Source organism: Pyrus communis, chromosome 10 (genome assembly GCF_963583255.1).
Source record: "Pyrus communis chromosome 10, drPyrComm1.1, whole genome shotgun sequence".
NCBI lineage: Eukaryota > Viridiplantae > Streptophyta > Magnoliopsida > Rosales > Rosaceae > Pyrus > Pyrus communis.
In genome coordinates this window covers 23,870,591-23,887,484 of record NC_084812.1, presented here as the reverse complement: position 1 = coordinate 23,887,484, position 16,894 = coordinate 23,870,591, and the positions used below count along the sequence as shown (strand labels likewise).

At 38.8% G+C, this 16,894-nt stretch overlaps 4 protein-coding genes across 5 annotated transcripts; 3 read left to right on the top strand and 1 right to left on the bottom strand.

Moving 5' to 3' along the window:
• The first annotated feature begins 1,063 nt into the window (after positions 1-1,063).
• Positions 1,064-3,917, top strand: LOC137747192 (cysteine proteinase inhibitor A-like). 2 transcript variants are annotated; one of them, XM_068487243.1, is made up of 3 exons: positions 1,064-1,455; positions 1,822-2,019; positions 2,937-3,917. In XM_068487243.1, the coding sequence occupies exons 1-2, from the start codon at positions 1,183-1,185 to the stop codon at positions 2,005-2,007; spliced, it is 459 nt and encodes a 152-aa protein (XP_068343344.1). In that variant the 5' UTR covers positions 1,064-1,182; the 3' UTR covers positions 2,008-2,019; positions 2,937-3,917. The 2 variants fall into 2 exon arrangements, with proteins under 2 accessions (XP_068343344.1, XP_068343343.1); XM_068487242.1 differs by lacking the exon at positions 2,937-3,917 and having other exon boundaries at positions 1,822-2,739.
• Positions 3,918-5,488: 1,571 nt separating this feature from the next.
• Positions 5,489-7,954, bottom strand: LOC137748905 (rust resistance kinase Lr10-like). Its single transcript, XM_068489098.1, has 3 exons — positions 7,088-7,954; positions 6,833-6,859; positions 5,489-6,735 (listed from the first exon to the last, which is right to left on the bottom strand). Exons 1-3 carry the CDS (start codon positions 7,788-7,790, stop codon positions 5,624-5,626), a joined length of 1,842 nt encoding a protein of 613 aa, XP_068345199.1. The 5' UTR covers positions 7,791-7,954; the 3' UTR covers positions 5,489-5,623.
• Positions 7,955-8,542: 588 nt separating this feature from the next.
• LOC137748031 (uncharacterized) lies at positions 8,543-9,329 on the top strand. The gene is made up of 4 exons (XM_068488136.1): positions 8,543-8,570; positions 8,621-8,782; positions 8,974-9,217; positions 9,290-9,329. Exons 1-4 carry the CDS (start codon positions 8,543-8,545, stop codon positions 9,327-9,329), a joined length of 474 nt encoding a protein of 157 aa, XP_068344237.1.
• Positions 9,330-9,547: 218 nt separating this feature from the next.
• Positions 9,548-10,776, top strand: LOC137749053 (rust resistance kinase Lr10-like). Its single transcript, XM_068489238.1, has one exon. The coding sequence runs from the start codon at positions 9,641-9,643 to the stop codon at positions 10,709-10,711; it is 1,071 nt and encodes a 356-aa protein (XP_068345339.1). The 5' UTR covers positions 9,548-9,640; the 3' UTR covers positions 10,712-10,776.
• The last annotated feature ends 6,118 nt before the right edge of the window (positions 10,777-16,894 follow it).

The window sequence follows — 16,894 nt, the reverse complement described above, 5'->3', positions numbered from 1 at the left end:
AGTGAGTAGTGAATGCCACGCTGGTTCGATTAGTTTTGTTTTTATTCCTCGAAGACTAGAGGACTTCGAACTAAATGTGTGATATGCTTGCCTAAAATGTAAATAAAGTGTCGTTTAGTATTACGGTCTAGCAGTATTCTTCTGCATTTGTAAGTGAGAGGCGGTAGGTTTGATTTTCACGAGAGGCGAATTTGAATCATATTATTGCTATCCTATTATGAGGCTAAACTTAACTGTATAGATAATATCGTTTATTAAAAAAACAAATGTAAATAAAAAAAGTGAAATGAAGGAAGATTGGTTTTAATCACGTCATTGCTAAAACAGGAATACTATTCTCGAGAAGAAATGCATTGGCCACAGGCCAAATAACATGACTAGGTGAGGTATAAGAATGTAAAGAAAACTGTAAATCTAGCACGATTCAAGCCATGAGAGACATGATAATGCTGTGTAATAAAACCAATGACATAATATCGAACTGAGTTGACAGTAAGCAACGCAAAAGCAAAAACAAGAAGAAAACAAAGTTTACAGACAAAGCAAACACGTGTCAAGATATCAGAGGATCCTTCCAGAGAGAGTGTATTAAGGCCATCTCCAACTCAAGAAGGGTTAGATAACTCGTTTTATCCCTTTAACTCTCCAAGAAATTAATATTTTATTTAACAGTGCATGATTATATTTCTTACCATCTTCAACCGAGGGTCAAAGGATCATAGGGCTTGTTTTAGCCCAATCACAAAAAACTATCTCCAACCGAGGGTCAAAGGGTCAAACATAATTTATTATTTAAATTTAAAAATTACAACAACTTAAATTTAAAAATTACAACAACTTATGTTTAAAAATTACAAATTAAATTTAAAAACTAGAACAACTTAAATTTATAGGAAAAAATTGAGAATTTTTTAATATTTAAAAAAAATTTGGTAGAAAAAAAAAAATTCAAATTCAAATTCAAATCCAACAGCTAGCTGACGTCAGCATGACATCAACTACCTAGTCGTTGGATTTGAATTTTTATTTGCTATAAATAGAATGGATATTGGGTTATAATTCACACACATTTGAATTCAATCTCTTTCAATTCAAGTTCACATTGAATTCCAACTTTGAATTCTCTTTGAATTCCAACTCAGAGTCCTCGTCCAATTCCGAATTGAAAAAAAATGGACGCAAATGAGACGAGAAGATGAGGATACTAACGAAGAAGATAAAGCATGGCGCAACACACAGTATGTAGCAGCCATGGCTGCGGCCATGGTGTGTCAGCCACAAAAGTCCTCTTCTTCTTCTACAGGAAAAAATATGAAAGTCAAAGTACACAGAGAGCTCGCCGCAGAATCAAATATGGCCGCAGCTGGTATAGTCCGCGAAAACGAAGGTTTCGCCAACAGCGTCGAGACCGAAAACCTCGCTCGCTTTGCCATCGATGAACACAACAACAAGGAGGTACATTCCACTTACATACCCTTTTCTTCGCATCAAAATTGTCCATGGATTGTTTGGGGCGTCGTTGAAGCACTTTCTATAGAAGCACCTTCCATATGCTTCTTCATCAAGTGCTTTTTCTTGGATTGTTAATGAAGTTGAATGAAGAAATTGATTGATTAATTGAATAGCCACTGAGTCATACAAGCACTTTCTAGAAGCACCTGCCGGATGCTTCTTCATGAAGTGCTTTACTAGTAAACGCCCGGATTTTTAAAGAAAATTCGATGGCTTTGTAATGAAAGTAATATTAATAGAAGCGCTTATGGCTTTGTAATTGAATAGAGTCCTAATTAGTTATTGATTGATTTGTTGAATATTGTGCAGAATGCTTTGCTGGAGTTTGTGAGGGTAGTGCACGAAAAGGTACGAGTGGTTTCAGGCTCTCTGCACCATCTGAAAATTGAGGCCACCGATGGCGGAAAGAAGAATGTTTATGAAGCCAAGGTGTGGGTAAAGCCATGGGAGAACTTCAAGCAAGTGCAGGAGTTCAAGCTCGTTTCGGACTCCTAGTTTGTCTTCAAGGTTTCTGCCCTTCCATTTGTTTTTGTTGTCTTTTAATCTCAGTAACTACATGTTTACTTGTTTTCGGAGAATTGATATTGATAGAAAGCATATAAGGTTGTAGATTAGGATTTAGAATATTACTGGGGTGATTACTCTATTTTGAGAGCTTTAATAATGTATTGACGGAGAGATTCAAGGCTCGATGGAGGCAGTTGACAATAAGAATCTTAAGTTCCTCTGTTTACACAGAAATTTGATCGTTTAAGATGTTCTAAAATTCAATTATAAGCAATGTAGACCCAGAAATAGAATCGATCCCTCAATTTGAAAACTTGGAACTTGGATCCTCTCTCCGGCGTAGGTTTTCCTGCTACCTTGCTTTCTCATCTTAGCCGTGTATATCCATTGAATATACTCCTTTTGTCCTCCTTTTTCTTGACTCTTGAGTGGTTCCCAGTAGTTACATTCCGAGTTTGTTCAGTTATTGTAAGTTTCCTCGTAGCGGTGGGCATTTCTGTATTCTTCTTCGTCTCATAGTTTGGAAGGTCAAGGACTGAATCTTCTTGTTGAAAAAAAAAGAATGATAAGAAAGGTCTGTAAAGTAAAAAAACCATTAAAAAGTAGGGGTTGGCACGTTATATTTGTAGTCGCGTAGATATTCTATATTGGAAGACAAGGAGGCCCGAGGACTAACACTTCCAAGAGGGGAGGATCGAAGTCCCGTTTTGAACTCTTGAATCCAAATGGACCCTATCTTAAATTTGCATTTAAATCTGTTTCATGCACATGAGCTTGCAAGTAAGTAAACTTTTGTAATGTTTATTGAACATAGTAGATACGCTCAAATCTTGTTATATATATATATGGTTAAACATTTGCAAGATTGGTTTGTTCGAACTTTTGCTTATTTCTACATGTTTACATTGTGAACGCAGGGGATAGACGATAAAGTGAAGTTTAACATGCTACTAAGGGTGCACGAGGGAGGGTAAGGAGAGAAGTTTAAAGTCGAAGTGAGTAAGAATTAAGAATAATGAAGTTACCTTGAACTTTTGCTTTTTATCTTTGTTTCAAACTCTCTCTACTCTCCTCTTCCGTATGCATCGTCTTAGTTATTTCCTTTTCCTCTTCTGTGGCATCTTCAGTTTATATGTCGTCTCCTTCGCTGAATTGGTCATAAACCCCAGCGGGCTGCAAGCCTGCAACTGCAGCTGCATTCAAATTCTTTCGTCACCTTCGCTGAATTAATTTCGTTGGTATATTTGTCATTTAGTAATCAATCCGTTTTCGACCTATATCAAAGCTCTGCAACCATGAGAGTTCAAATCCGTATACCAGTTTCATTGTTGATGTCTATGCAGGAAATGTTCATGTTCTTTGTACCAGGTCATGATGTCATAACTATAAGCTCAACACAGCACCTATTCCTCGAATCGGGTTGAGAGAGAGCAATGCGAAGGCCCACAGGTCATGAAAATTATATGCTTTGGCAGTTCAATCGGATCCATGTTCTTGAAAGCGAAGCTGACGCCCCATCTGATATCGAGTTTATGAACTTGAGAAACACTAGTAAATGAATTCTGGTCACTGAAGTCAGCGTTCCGCGTCGAATTTATGTTATGTTATCGTAATGGTGCTGATCGTCCTTAGCAGCATTGACAGTTCCACATGAACAGTATATGCCAACAAAGGCTACGTAGAATGATCTTTAAATTATCACAAGATTAAAAAGATATTAACTTAGGTATAATCACAAATTTTAACTTGTTTATCCTAAATGAAAACTTTGGTATATCTTACGAGTTATCAATGGACTTGTAGCTCAAGTGTTTAAAAGTGTTTAATCTTATACTCGTAGTCCTGTGGTGGAATCCGCTTGCCCAAATAATATCATCTTGTGCTTGATTGTGGTCATGGTTAGGATGAAATTCTCCATAGCCTCTCCGGACCCAAAATGGATGGATAACTATGGCTTGCCACTAGTTGTTTTGTGGTGGAATCCGCTTGCCCAAGCAATATCATCTTGTGCTTGTTTGTGGCCACGGACAGAATGAAATTCTCTATAACCTCTCCAGACCCAAAATGGGTGGATAACCGTGTGTTGCCCCAATTGTCCCCCCTTACTAAAAAACAATATCGTCTTGAAATATTTATAATTTTAATTGTGATGTAGATGTTGATTTAAAGTATTTGACAAAATCAAACAAATATGAAATTAAATAAATTCTAGATGGACCAAAATTAGAGGGGGAAAAGTCACCAAATAGCTCAGCAAATTAAATGTAATTGGTTAGTAGACCCTCATATGGAGAGATTTTTCAATGTGATTGGTACATAGGATAATGCATTATGTGTTATTATACAAATGGTGAGATATATGTGTTAAAAAGTTAATAACTTAAAAAAATAAAAATTTCTCATCACTTCTATAAAAACACGTAGTGTATCTCCCGTGTTTTGATCATAATGAAAAATTTCTCCCTCTCTACATATATATTTAAGAGGAGTGACGAGGGTCAGTTGACTCTTCTGGCATTAGCAAGCTCCGGCATTGACTTGGACAACCATGATTAAGTACTGATTTGGAATTGTGGAAAAATCAGTTTATTTTATAATTTTTTATGTTTAAGGTGGTTAGTAAACTTAACAAAATTGATTATTTTTAGGAAGTTTTGGTGAATGAAGTAGAACAGTCAAAGCAGCCGCTTCAGTTCTTTTTTTTTTTTTTTAAATATGCTAGGGAAATCAAAATTTTAAATTAAATTTACAAATCAAATGATGTGTAACTAATAGTAAATAAACACATAAATCAATGCTTAAATAATAATTCAATCATTAACAACCAAAATATTTGATTTGCAAATTTAGTTAAAAAAACTTGGTACACTTAATATTATCCTTTTTCAAAACATGCAGAGCAAATGTATAATGAAACTTTCTACATTCCAATAACACCCTTATCACTGTCTCCCAATCACACTCCGAACTTCGCCATTTCAATCTTCGCTCTTCAACCTCGGCACGACAACGATCGAATCAGACCTCGAGCTGTGAATCCAGGAGGGAATCTGGTATGAGTTGGCTGTTCATTTTGGCATAAAAATACTTGAAATTCACAATCATCTGCTCCTCACCATAAGTCAACGTAAACGTGTGGGACTAAGGAAAGCTATTTCTATGGATGTCGAATACTCCGTTCCTTATAGTGGTTGCGAGATGAGTACTACCCTTTACAGCAGGATTGTCATCAATAATTGTGAGCCTTCTTCGTAATCGTGTGGCGAGTATAAATTGTAATCCATGCATGCATTAGAGCTTGTTTCGTAGCGTTTTACAAAACAGTTGTTTTCGTTTTACAGATACAAAAATGAATGTAAACTAGGATGAATTCGTAAGCAATATAAGCAATCGGGCTATGAATGCAACATATATAAGCAAGAGAAAACTGAATGCAGCAATAACTAAGAGATAGGATAGATGTATTACACAAACACACTGATTTTCGATATTTTTGACCTCCAAATTTGAGTCTATGTTCTCACCAATTTATTCTCAACACTCTAATTTATTTAATATGATTACAAGTTGCAGCACAGCGGCAATTATGATCAATCATTTCCAGTCATTCTAATTCGGAGATGATTGGTAACTCTTGGCGATGGCGTTTTGCAAGCATAGTAATACCGTTCCTTACTGAACCAGCGGGGGAGAAAGGATTAGGAGGCAATTTTACATTATCTTCTCCTTCCAACATTTGAACGACAGCTTTCATTGAGGGACGGTCTACTGGATACCATTGGATGCACCATAACCCCACAATTGCAAGTTTTGTGGCAATTTTAGCATCATTCTCTCCCTCAACATGGATACGTATGTCATCCCCTTGTTCCAGAAGATTATAGATCCATTCGGGGAAATAAACTTGCCCGGCATTCTCCTGTGGGACTTGAACATTTTTCTTGCCCCCAACCATTTCAAGTAACAACATTCCGAAACTGTAAACATCCGACTTGTAAGACACAGTACCAAAGTTCGTTGAGAACACTTCCGGTGCAATGTAACCCATGGTACCCCTAGCAGTTGTCATGGAAACTGCGCTTTGGTCCTTGGAGCACAACTTGGCAAGACCAAAATCCGAGATTTTTGGGTTGAACTTGTCATCTAAGAGTACATTGTGAGGTTTGATATCGAAATGAAGGATTCGTTGGTCACATCCGTGGTGAAGATACTCAATTCCTTTGGCTATGCTGAGTGTAATATGTTGCAGCTTCTCCCAACCAAGGAAATAGTTCTTGCTGTCTGCTGACGATATGAAATTTTGCAGTGAACCGTTTGGTGCAAATTCATAAACTAAGGCTCGCCTAAATCCATCAGCACAATATCCAACCAAGCGAACCACGTTAACATGGTGGATCTGACCTAATGTTCCCACTTCATTGATAAACTCTTCTCCATTTCCTTTGGAATTGTTGAGCATCTTTACAGCAACAAAGATCTCACTCGAAAGCTTTCCTTTGAACACTGTTCCAAATGTTCCCTGTCCCAACTTGTCTCTAAATTTATTTGTAATCCGCTTGACATCTGCATATGAGTACCTTGTAGGCCTGAGAGCTCTGTAGTTTTCCAAAAATTCTTCGATCATGGTTTGCCGCTCCTTTTCTTTTCGGTCAAAAGTATATACACGATGGAGTCCGACAAGTATCAGCACAAGTGAAAATGAACCAAGGACTGCACCTGCATATTTTAAGTTCAATTAAGAACCTCTACACCTAACTTCGAAATTTAAAAAGGAAAAATAAAAATCTTTATGGTGAATGCATGTAGAACGAACCTGTAACAACTAGTTTTTTCACAGTTCCTGTAGAAAGATTACAATCCCATTAGTTCTTCATGTGTACCAAATCATTAAATCATTACATATTTGTTTACAGAACATTCTCAAGTTCTTAATTGCAAAAGGAACATTTTATAAATGCGGAGATTCAGCAGCGGGAGCAAAGGGGCGGTGTCTGACTAACTACTGCATGATTAATGCATCAAAAATGTGAAGAAGCAGTAAAAACATGAAGCGGATGAAAGACCATACCGTTTTGCTTTACATTGAAGCATTCAGTTTCGGAGTTGGTGCGATTGTTGTTCTTCAGTCTACATCCTTTACCTCTCCTTTCACATCGGTTACATGTTGGTTTGGACCATTCCAAACGAAGAAAATAATTTGGTTCGAATATATCATATGGAACACTGAATGGAAAGTTGTACAACTTGGTACAAGATGTAAGGGGAAGACTGTCAACGAAACTATCTGAAGGTACAGAAAATATGTGATGGCTAGTCCCACTAAGGCAAGGGATTGAATCATAATATAGATCACTTTTTGCTGGTGAACAATTAAATAAGGTATAGTCAAACAGGTACGGCTCTTGGAATATGAAAGCAGAGGAAGATAAATTAAGTTTCGGAAGGTATCTAGGAACACAATGATCTGGATCAAATACTTGAATCACCTGAGATTTGTAGTTGATACTAGTGACGAAGAGCGTAACGGAAACTGGCAGCTCAAGCACCGTGCTGTTGCTTCGATCGCAGGATAAATCAAATCCAGGATAGCCACAGTGGCTTGGCTGTTTGTCTTTGAGTCGAAATGGAAATCGGATAGGCGGACCATGGTGTCCGCATTGTGCTTCTGTGCACTCATTTTGGCATGCTCCAAGGTTAATAATGAGACCTACCGTGAACAACAGGATGAAGAAAGGGATTGTCATGTTTGAGTTTACACCAGAATTTCTCATACTCTCCCAAAATCTACCTAAAATAAAATGTATGGTCTTGGCTTCCCTGGAAGAGTTTTCCTACATTTCCCCAGAAGAATTCTTCTTCCATTTGCAGACTTTTCAGCAGTTACGACTGAACTGCTGGCTGTCCACATCAAAATACATTTCCCCAGAAGAGTTCTTCCCTTCCTGACTTTCCACACCAAAATGCATCATTTTGTGTATTTTATTCACTAATTCGTTGTACCCTTTCGCAAAAGTAAGGAACAATCCTTTTGTCTATTTTACTCACTACTTCACGTCTAGACCGATATTTAATATAGTATGTGTTTTTGACTTAGTAAATTTGGATTATTGTAATTTCGATGAAGTTTCTACTTTATATTTTATATATCTTCGGCACGTCCTCTGGTAGCCTGCCTTGTGCTCATGAACTGAAGAGAGGGTCAATGGCCCTCAATTCCACATCAGAAATGAATCTCACATCGAGGAAAGGAGGGTCTTGCATGTGCTTATAAGTAGTTAATGAAGTTCACAATCATCTACTCCTAACCACAAACTGAGGAAGCTATTAGCATTTGAAACCTCCGGTTTCCTCTCTCTCACCATGGCTGCCATAAGAATGCTACCCTTTATATCTAGTTTATTCACAGTATTTCTAGTTGTTGGCTTTTTCTGTGTAGTTTGCAGTGCAAAGGATGATCGTCATCACTGTGTACCTTCTTCCTGTGGAATCATCCCCAACATAAGATACCCTTTCCGACTGAAACATGACCCGGACAACTGTGGTGACCAAAGGTATAACCTGTCTTGTGAGAATAATCGAACAGTATTGTACTTGTATTCAGGAAAATACTATGTCCAGGCAATCAATTATGATAACTACACAATCCGAATTGTGGACGTCAATCTTCGTGAGGATGACTGCTCTTCAATGCCCCATCATTCATTGACAGAATATAATAACCGAATTACTGGATATCATCCATATAGCCTTTGTCAAATCACAGGTAAAACAAGAAAATGGTTCCCTTATCTCTTTGATCAAAGAGATTGCAAAGAATTATCGAAGAGTATAATTTTCATGACCTGTGAAACCCAAGTAAATCTCCGCTCTATGTGGATACAGCTCCTTGCACTAGTCTTATGAGTAGCTCAAATGGGCATGTTTTTGTTAAGATTGGTCATTTAAATGCCTCAGATATGAGGGATTTGTGCCGAATAGATCTTACAGTTGCGACATCGTGGCCTGGTGCAAAGGATAAGAATGTCTCCTATGTAGACATCCACAAAGAGCTAGTCTATGGATTTGAACTTTCATGGTTGCAGAGCAAAAACAGATATCATTGGAGTAGTTGCTACATCGACTACAACACAAAGAAAGCAGCTTGTAGTTATAACAGTACGTTCTTTCTTATTTTTGGAAAAGTCATTCTCCTTGTCCGGTTTGCTAATTTTTTTTTTCATGTCTATATTCTTCACATGAACGATACTTTTTGTTTTCTTGGATGATGCAGGCATCATGCAGCTGATCGTTTACGGCTACCTACTACGTGAGAAATTTTATAATTTTCACTCTTTACTATCAGTGAACCCTTCCAAATTATCTCTCTACTTATTTAAATTTGTTTCTTGCAGGTTTCTCTATTGCGCTTGGACCCATTTGTAAGTATTTCTAGTCTTTATTTTTAAATGCAAAAGGAATTTTCCATTTGAGATGGTTGAATGCAATTTCGAAATATTCCCCTTTGATTCTTATTTGATTTATTTCCATTACAGTTATATTGGTTTTTGGAGCAAGAGTTGTATTCGGCGTTCCGTGTGTTATTGTGCTCTTAATCTATAAATGGAAAAGGCGGCACTTATCAATGTATGTCCTTATTGAAGAATTCTTACAAAGTCACAACAACCTCATGCCAATAAGGTACTCCTACTCTGACATCAAGAAAATGACCAGAGGATTCAAGGACAAATTGGGCGAAGGAGGTTATGGCTCTGTCTACAAGGGGAAACTTCGGAGTGGCCGGTTTGTGGCGATTAAGATGCTGGGTAAGTCCAAAGCTAATGGACAAGATTTTATCAATGAAGTTGGTACCATTGGAAGGATTCATCATGTCAATGTGGTGCAACTAATTGGCTACTGTGCTGAGGGATCAAAGCGTGCTCTTGTGTACGAGTTCATGTCAAATGGATCTCTTGATAAGCACATATTTCCGAAAGAAGGACTCATCTCCTTGCGTTGCAAGAGAGCTTTTGAAATTTCACTTGGTGTGGCTCGTGGTATCGATTATCTACATCAAGGATGTGACATGAAGATTTTGCACTTTGATATCAAGCCTCACAACATTCTTCTCAATGACAATTATGTTCCAAAGGTTTCTGATTTTGGCCTAGCTAGACTCTGTCCAGCAGATGATAGCAGCTTAACGTTGACCGCAGCAAGAGGAACTATTGGATACATAGCTCCTGAGTTATTCTACAAAAATATTGGAGGTGTGTCTAACAAAGCAGACATCTATAGTTTTGGAATGCTACTGATGGAAATTGCAGGCAAAAGAAAGAACCTGAACGTTGCAGCACATTCAAGCCAAATTTACTTTCCGTCATGGGTTTATGACCAATTCAGCGAAGGAAATGACATAGAAAGCGAAGGTGCCACGGAAGAAGAAAATGAAATAACAAAGAAGATGCTTATTGTTGCTCTATGGTGCATCCAAATGAAGCCTAGTGACCGTCCTGCTTCAATGAACAAAGTAGTAGAGATGCTCGAAGGAGAAATTGGGTGTCTTGAAATGCCTCCAAAGCCTTTCCTATACCCACAAGAGAAACCGGTACTGGATGATGAAGATGATTCAGAAACAACATGGTCATCAGGACCATCGAAAGATGAAGTCGAAGAGTCACAAAGTTTAATCCAAGATGCTAATGAAATAATGTAGCACTTGTTAGTCTGCGTTACGTCTGGGCATAGTCAGGTTGGGTAGAAGTTTGTGCCTCCCCTTATACAGCCAAGTTTGAATCTCCCATCGTAGTTTACAGTAGATTGATTCACTCAAATAAAAAGAAAGTTTGTAGTAGTAATCAGAGTTATTCCCATAGCAAAGTAATAAATTTTCATTTATGATTTCTGTACTTGTTTTTTCAACACATTATGCTTCTCCCTGTTCTTAATTAGGCCATCTTTTTCTTCCTCATGCTATTTTATTATTTCCAATAGCCTATATGCTTTGCTATTCCTCATTAGGCACCTGTTGTGGGTTAATGATTTAAAAACAATCAAATAAGTTGGCTTAGAAAGATGGCCGAGGGATGTTATGCAAATCCTTTTTTTTTTTTTTTTTTTTTTTTTTTTTTTTTCCAGACTTTATTCGCAAAGGAGATATGCAAATAAGCGTTGTTGATCAAATGAAGTACTGTCCAACACCGAAGTTTGTCAATATCATGCACAATCTTCCTCATATATACAGGATAAACTGATCAAGTGACTTTCTGAATTGGTTAAACAACCTTAGGTCTATGCATGCATCATTATATGTTGGAAACATTTTTCCACCAGAGAAGATTCCAACGCAAAACCCCTGAGAGCAAAGAGTGAAGCTCCTCTTAAGAGAATTAGGGATGGGCAAAATAATCGCAGGAACGGGTACACACAGGACCCTACCCATTAAACCTTGGTGGGCGCGGGTGCAAGTGCTTGTACCGTCTAACTAAACTGGTACCTTCGACTCCGAGCACGATATTCGATATTAGTTTCTAATGCAGCACAAATATATCTGATATTTGGATTGGCAACTTTAAAAATAAAAAATCCCTACTTCTAAATCCTTCAATCCAGATCCCTTTAAGAAATATAAAGATTTGCAAATAATATGTACAAATAAATATTTGAGGCACCACAGTTTCCTCAATATAAACAATGGAAGAATCAAGGATGTTGTGTTATAGCATTGCAGCCCATTCTTTACCATCAATGAGAGTATGCAAATCATTAACATGCATCCCGTAGCGGAACTTTAGGAGCGGAACGAGTAAAGAGAGCAAGAGAGAGCAAGGGAAAGAAAATCCAATTCAGGGGTCTGAAGATTAATTGAAAAGCCTAAAAGAACGACTAGATTCCACAAGATAACGACGAGCAAGCTACTAAAGTCCTAGAAATCAATAAAAAACATAGTAAATTAAAAGGCAAACCACTCATAGGGCAATCCACCACTATCCAAGGGTGCCAGATTCTTCATACACTGCTAAGAGTCATACTGCAGAGGCTTGTAATAATTTCTGATCTCAATTATAATACTTCAAAATCTCTCCATTCCAAGCCTTACGGGAAGGCTTTGTTATATACACCACAACAACAACTTTACAGATTAAACTACTAGGTGACAGTATGCACACCCATGCCGCAGCACCATCTATACACCTTTACACATTAAACTACTAGGTAACACACACACACACATGCAGCAGCACCATCTGCTGTCTTCTGACAGTACACATGGGAAAAAGCTTTAACAGTAACCAGGCACGCATGGGAAGACTTCGGACAGCACACACGCACATGCACATTCCTTTCCCTACTGTTCATGAGTCAGTAAATGCTTGCTGTGCTGTCTGTACAACTTGGCCTGCTGTCCTTCTTCCAATACTTGGGTTAACAAGAACAGCTTGAGCTTGACTTCGTCTAACACCCCCCCGCAAGCTAACAGGTTGAGGAACAACTGGAAGCTTGGACACCAACAAATTGAATCGAGACGAAGACAGACCTTTGGTAAATAAATCTGCAAGCTGATCTTGTGAACAAATATAATTAACCAACAGTTCACCACGAACCACTTTCTCCCTGACATAGTGATAATCAACCTCTAAATGTTTGGTTCTAGAATGGAACACCGGATTGGAAGCAAGAGCAATTGAAGACACATTGTCACACCATATTTGAGGTCGAGTAAGATGTAACTGCAAGTCCCGAAATAAAGACCTCAACCACGAAAGCTCAGCTGCGGTGTAGGCAAGTTGCCTATACTCGGCCTCAGCACTCGATCGAGAAACAGTTTTCTGTTTTTTTGAACTCCATGAAACCAGATTTGAACCAAGATAAATACAAAACCCCCCAGTTGAATGCCGAGTATCCGGATTCCCAGCATAGTCCGCATCTGAAAAAGCAGAAAGATGGGTAGTACCTGGCTTGTAAAGGAGACCATGACTATGCGTCGCCTTTAAGTATCGTAGAATCCGTTTGACTGCCATCCAGTGAAGAGTTGTTGGAGCATGCATAAACTGGCATACTTGGTTAACTGCATAAGATAAATCGGGACGAGTTATCGTTAAGTATTGTAGAGCACCAACAACACTACGATACATTTCTGGTTTATCAAACGGATCTCCAACATATGCACTGAGTTTTTGACCAGAAGACATGGGTGTAGAAATCGGTTTGGCATCAGTGAAATGTGTGCGTGACAATAAGTCAAGAGCATACTTGGATTGGCACAAATGCATTCGATTTCCATCGTACTTAACCTCTACACCCAAAAAATAATTAAGTAGTCCCAAATCCTTCATGGAAAACAAAGTACCCAGCTTTTGAATTAACTGAATGATGTGAGAATAACTGTTGCCAGTAATCAGAATATCATCCACGTAGATGAGCAGGATAAGATACACCCCTTTTTGGTTGAACACAAACAAACTATAATCACAAGTTGATTCCTGAAAACCAAGTTGAAGCAGAAAATCTGAAAACCTCTGAAACCATGCCCTCGGAGCCTGTTTAAGACCGTAAATGCTCTGTTGAAGTTTACAAACATGATTGGGTAACTGTTGATCAACAAAACCCGACGGTTGATGCATGTAAACTTCTTCGTTCAAGAAACCATGCAGAAACGCATTTTGGACGTCAAGCTGCCTAACTTGCCAACCTTTGGAGACTGCAAGACTTAAAACAAGCCTAATAGTGCTGTGTTTAACCACAGGACTAAAAGTCTCATTATAATCCACACCAGCCTTCTGATGAAAACCATTTGCGACAAGGCGAGCCTTATAGCGCTCAATTGTTCCATCTGCACGTCTTTTCAATTTGAACACCCATTTATTTGGGAGCAAATTCATCTTTGGATGAAACGGGACCAAACTCCACGTGCCACATCGTTGTAGCGCATTAAATTCCTATACCATGGCATTTCTCCATTCCTGAGACTTGACAGCTTGACTGAAACAAGTTGGTTCAATTGGAAACTGGTCAACAGTTACATGCATAGCATATTTAGGGTTAGGTTTTTGGATGCCAGACTTTGATCGTGTAGTCATTCGATGGCCATTATTTTCTGACAGCACTTGTACTGATTCCATGGATACCACAGCTTGTTCATGTGAAGGTATGGGTGATGACAGAGGTAAGGCCGACACAGGTGTAGTAGAGGGTGGACGGGATGAGTCAATTGAAGGATTGGGGACAGGTTCAGACGGTGCAGTGGAGGGTAAGGAAAGAATTTCATTAGAAGGACAATTTTGACGGAGAGGAATAGCAGGTAAATTAGGTGAGTGAGATAAAGGAGACGTGCTAATATCATCAAAATTAAATAATACCACGGGAGAGTTAAATGTACCTGAATCGACGACATTTTCTGAGGTAGATGTGAGTCCCTTAAAAGGGAAAGAGTCCTCATCGAATAGGACATGGCGAGACAAGTAAATTCGTCTTGTGGACAATTCCAAACATTTGTAGCCTTGGTGATTCAGTGAATAACCTAAGAAAACACAAGCTTTTGATTTTGGTTGCAGTTTATGTTGTGTGTATGGGACTAACCATGGAAAACATCGACAACCAAACACTTTCAACATGTCATACTTTGGAACTCTTTTGAACAACTTCTCATAAGGTGACATATTGGATAAAAGTTTTGTTGGCATGCGATTTATCAGGTACGTAGCGGTAGAACAAGCATCAAACCAAAACTGATTAGGAACGTGAGATTGAGAAAGCATAACTATACTGGTTTCAACAATATGGCGATGTTTCCTTTCTGCAAGTCCATTTTGTTCAGGATGTTTTGGGCAGGAAAAACGTTGTGAAATCCCACTGTCAGAAAGAAACTGTTGAAAAGCACGACTTTTATATTCCCCCCCCTTCATCACATTGAAAGGTTTTAATGGCAAGATTAAACATGTTCTCGATAGTGACTTTAAATTTTACAAATATCTCAAAAACTTCACTTTTATTTTTCATGGGAAAAATCCAAGAATACCTAGAGTAGTCATCCACAAACAACACATAGTAACGAAAATTTTCATTAGAAATAACGGGAGAAGACCAGACATCAGAGTGCAAAAGTTCCAATGGAGATGTAGAAACAGACTCGGACAAATTGAAAGGTAAATTTTTACTCTTTCCTAAGGGACATGACTCACAAAAGCTTACATGAGGAGGACCATGAAGTGGTACTAGTTTATTGGAAATTAAAAACTTAATTATTGAGTTGGCAGGATGACTAAGTCTAGCATGCCATTTTTGCACTGAACACCGTACCCCTACCAAAGCTGACATTGAAGACTGGAACCGTCCACTGCCATTTGGAAATGGGTATAACCTATTCTCACATCTCCCTCGGAAAAGCGTCTTCCAAGTCTTGAGGTCCTTAACAAGAAAAAAATATGGGAAGATTAGCAGGTAGCAATTGTTGTCTAAAGTAAACCTATGAGCAGATATGATGTTTTGAGAAGCAGTTGGGCAGTGAAGAACGTCATTCAAATCAAAAGAACAAGCTTTAGTATTTAGTTGTTGGAAACCAAAATGAGAAATAGTGATGCCAGAATCATTACCTACACCCCCAATAGTTTCATTACCAGTGTACTATTTGGGATTAACCAAATTTTGAAGGTCAGGAGTGACATGTGCATTCGCACCACTGTCTAACAGCCAGGTACCATTGGATTGCTTGTTGAGAGTAATAGGCGAGGAGGACATGGCTGTGAGTTTGTGAGCAGGAATCCGACCTTCATAAGCAGAATTCATCCTTTGGAAGCAATCAAGCGCAGGATGACCTGGTTTGCCACATATTTGGCAAATAATACGCTCACCAGAAAACGAGGATTTCTCACCATTAAACTGCTGGTTGCGCTGATTGGTGGGATTGCGAGGATTGTTGCCACGCTGATTTGACGGAGAAGCACGGGTGAAGGAAGACATTCCTCTTCCATTCCCACGCGATCGTCCACCGCCACGTCCTCTAGTGGCAACGAAGGCGTTGACAGGTGCAGGTTCAGCCAAGGAATTATTCTGATCCACCATTCGTCGTTCAGTTGTCAACAGAAGTGCCTCAAGGGTGGGATAGGTGATCGGGGTATCCCTAGCTTGAGCAGCACTTACTGTCATCTCAAATGCAGGTCCTAGATTGTTCAACACAATCTGCACGAGTTCATCATCACTGACCGGTTGACCCGCGAGAGCAAGATTATCAGCAATCGCATTCATGCGATCCAGGTAATCCGCAACAGAAAGATTACCTTTCTTTGTCTGCAGCAACTCATTCCGCAGGAACAAAATTCTGTTCTGAGAAGTGGAGGCATACCTTTGCTCTAAAGCTTCCCAAGTGGCACGCGCAGTTTTCTTGCTTGCCACAGTAGCTAAAACAGACGCTGTCAATGAGCCATTTATCCAACTCAAGATCATTTGATCTTGTTGAATCCACGCACTGTATGTAGGATTGACAGTGGTAGCACCAGGCAAGTTTTTTGGAGGGCACACCAAAGTACCATCAACATACCCCATCAGATCTCTACTTTTGAGAATTGGGAGAATTTGAGCCAACCACAGTGGGTAGTTGGTTCTGTCAAGCTTGATATTAACAATAGTGGAAAACGGATGAAACTGATTGGTGGTAGGTGGGTTGGTGGAAGAACTAACATTGTTTTCAGCCATTGAAGCGTGGGGGAAAAAAAAAAAAAAAAAAAAAACAAACAGGATCTAGTCGTTAGACAATGAGAGGCTCAATACCATGTAATAATTTCTGATCTCAATTATAATACTTCAAAATCTCTCCATTCCAAGCCTTACGGGAAGGCTTTGTTATATACACCACAACAACAACTTTACAGATTAAACTACTAGGTGACAGTATGCACACCCA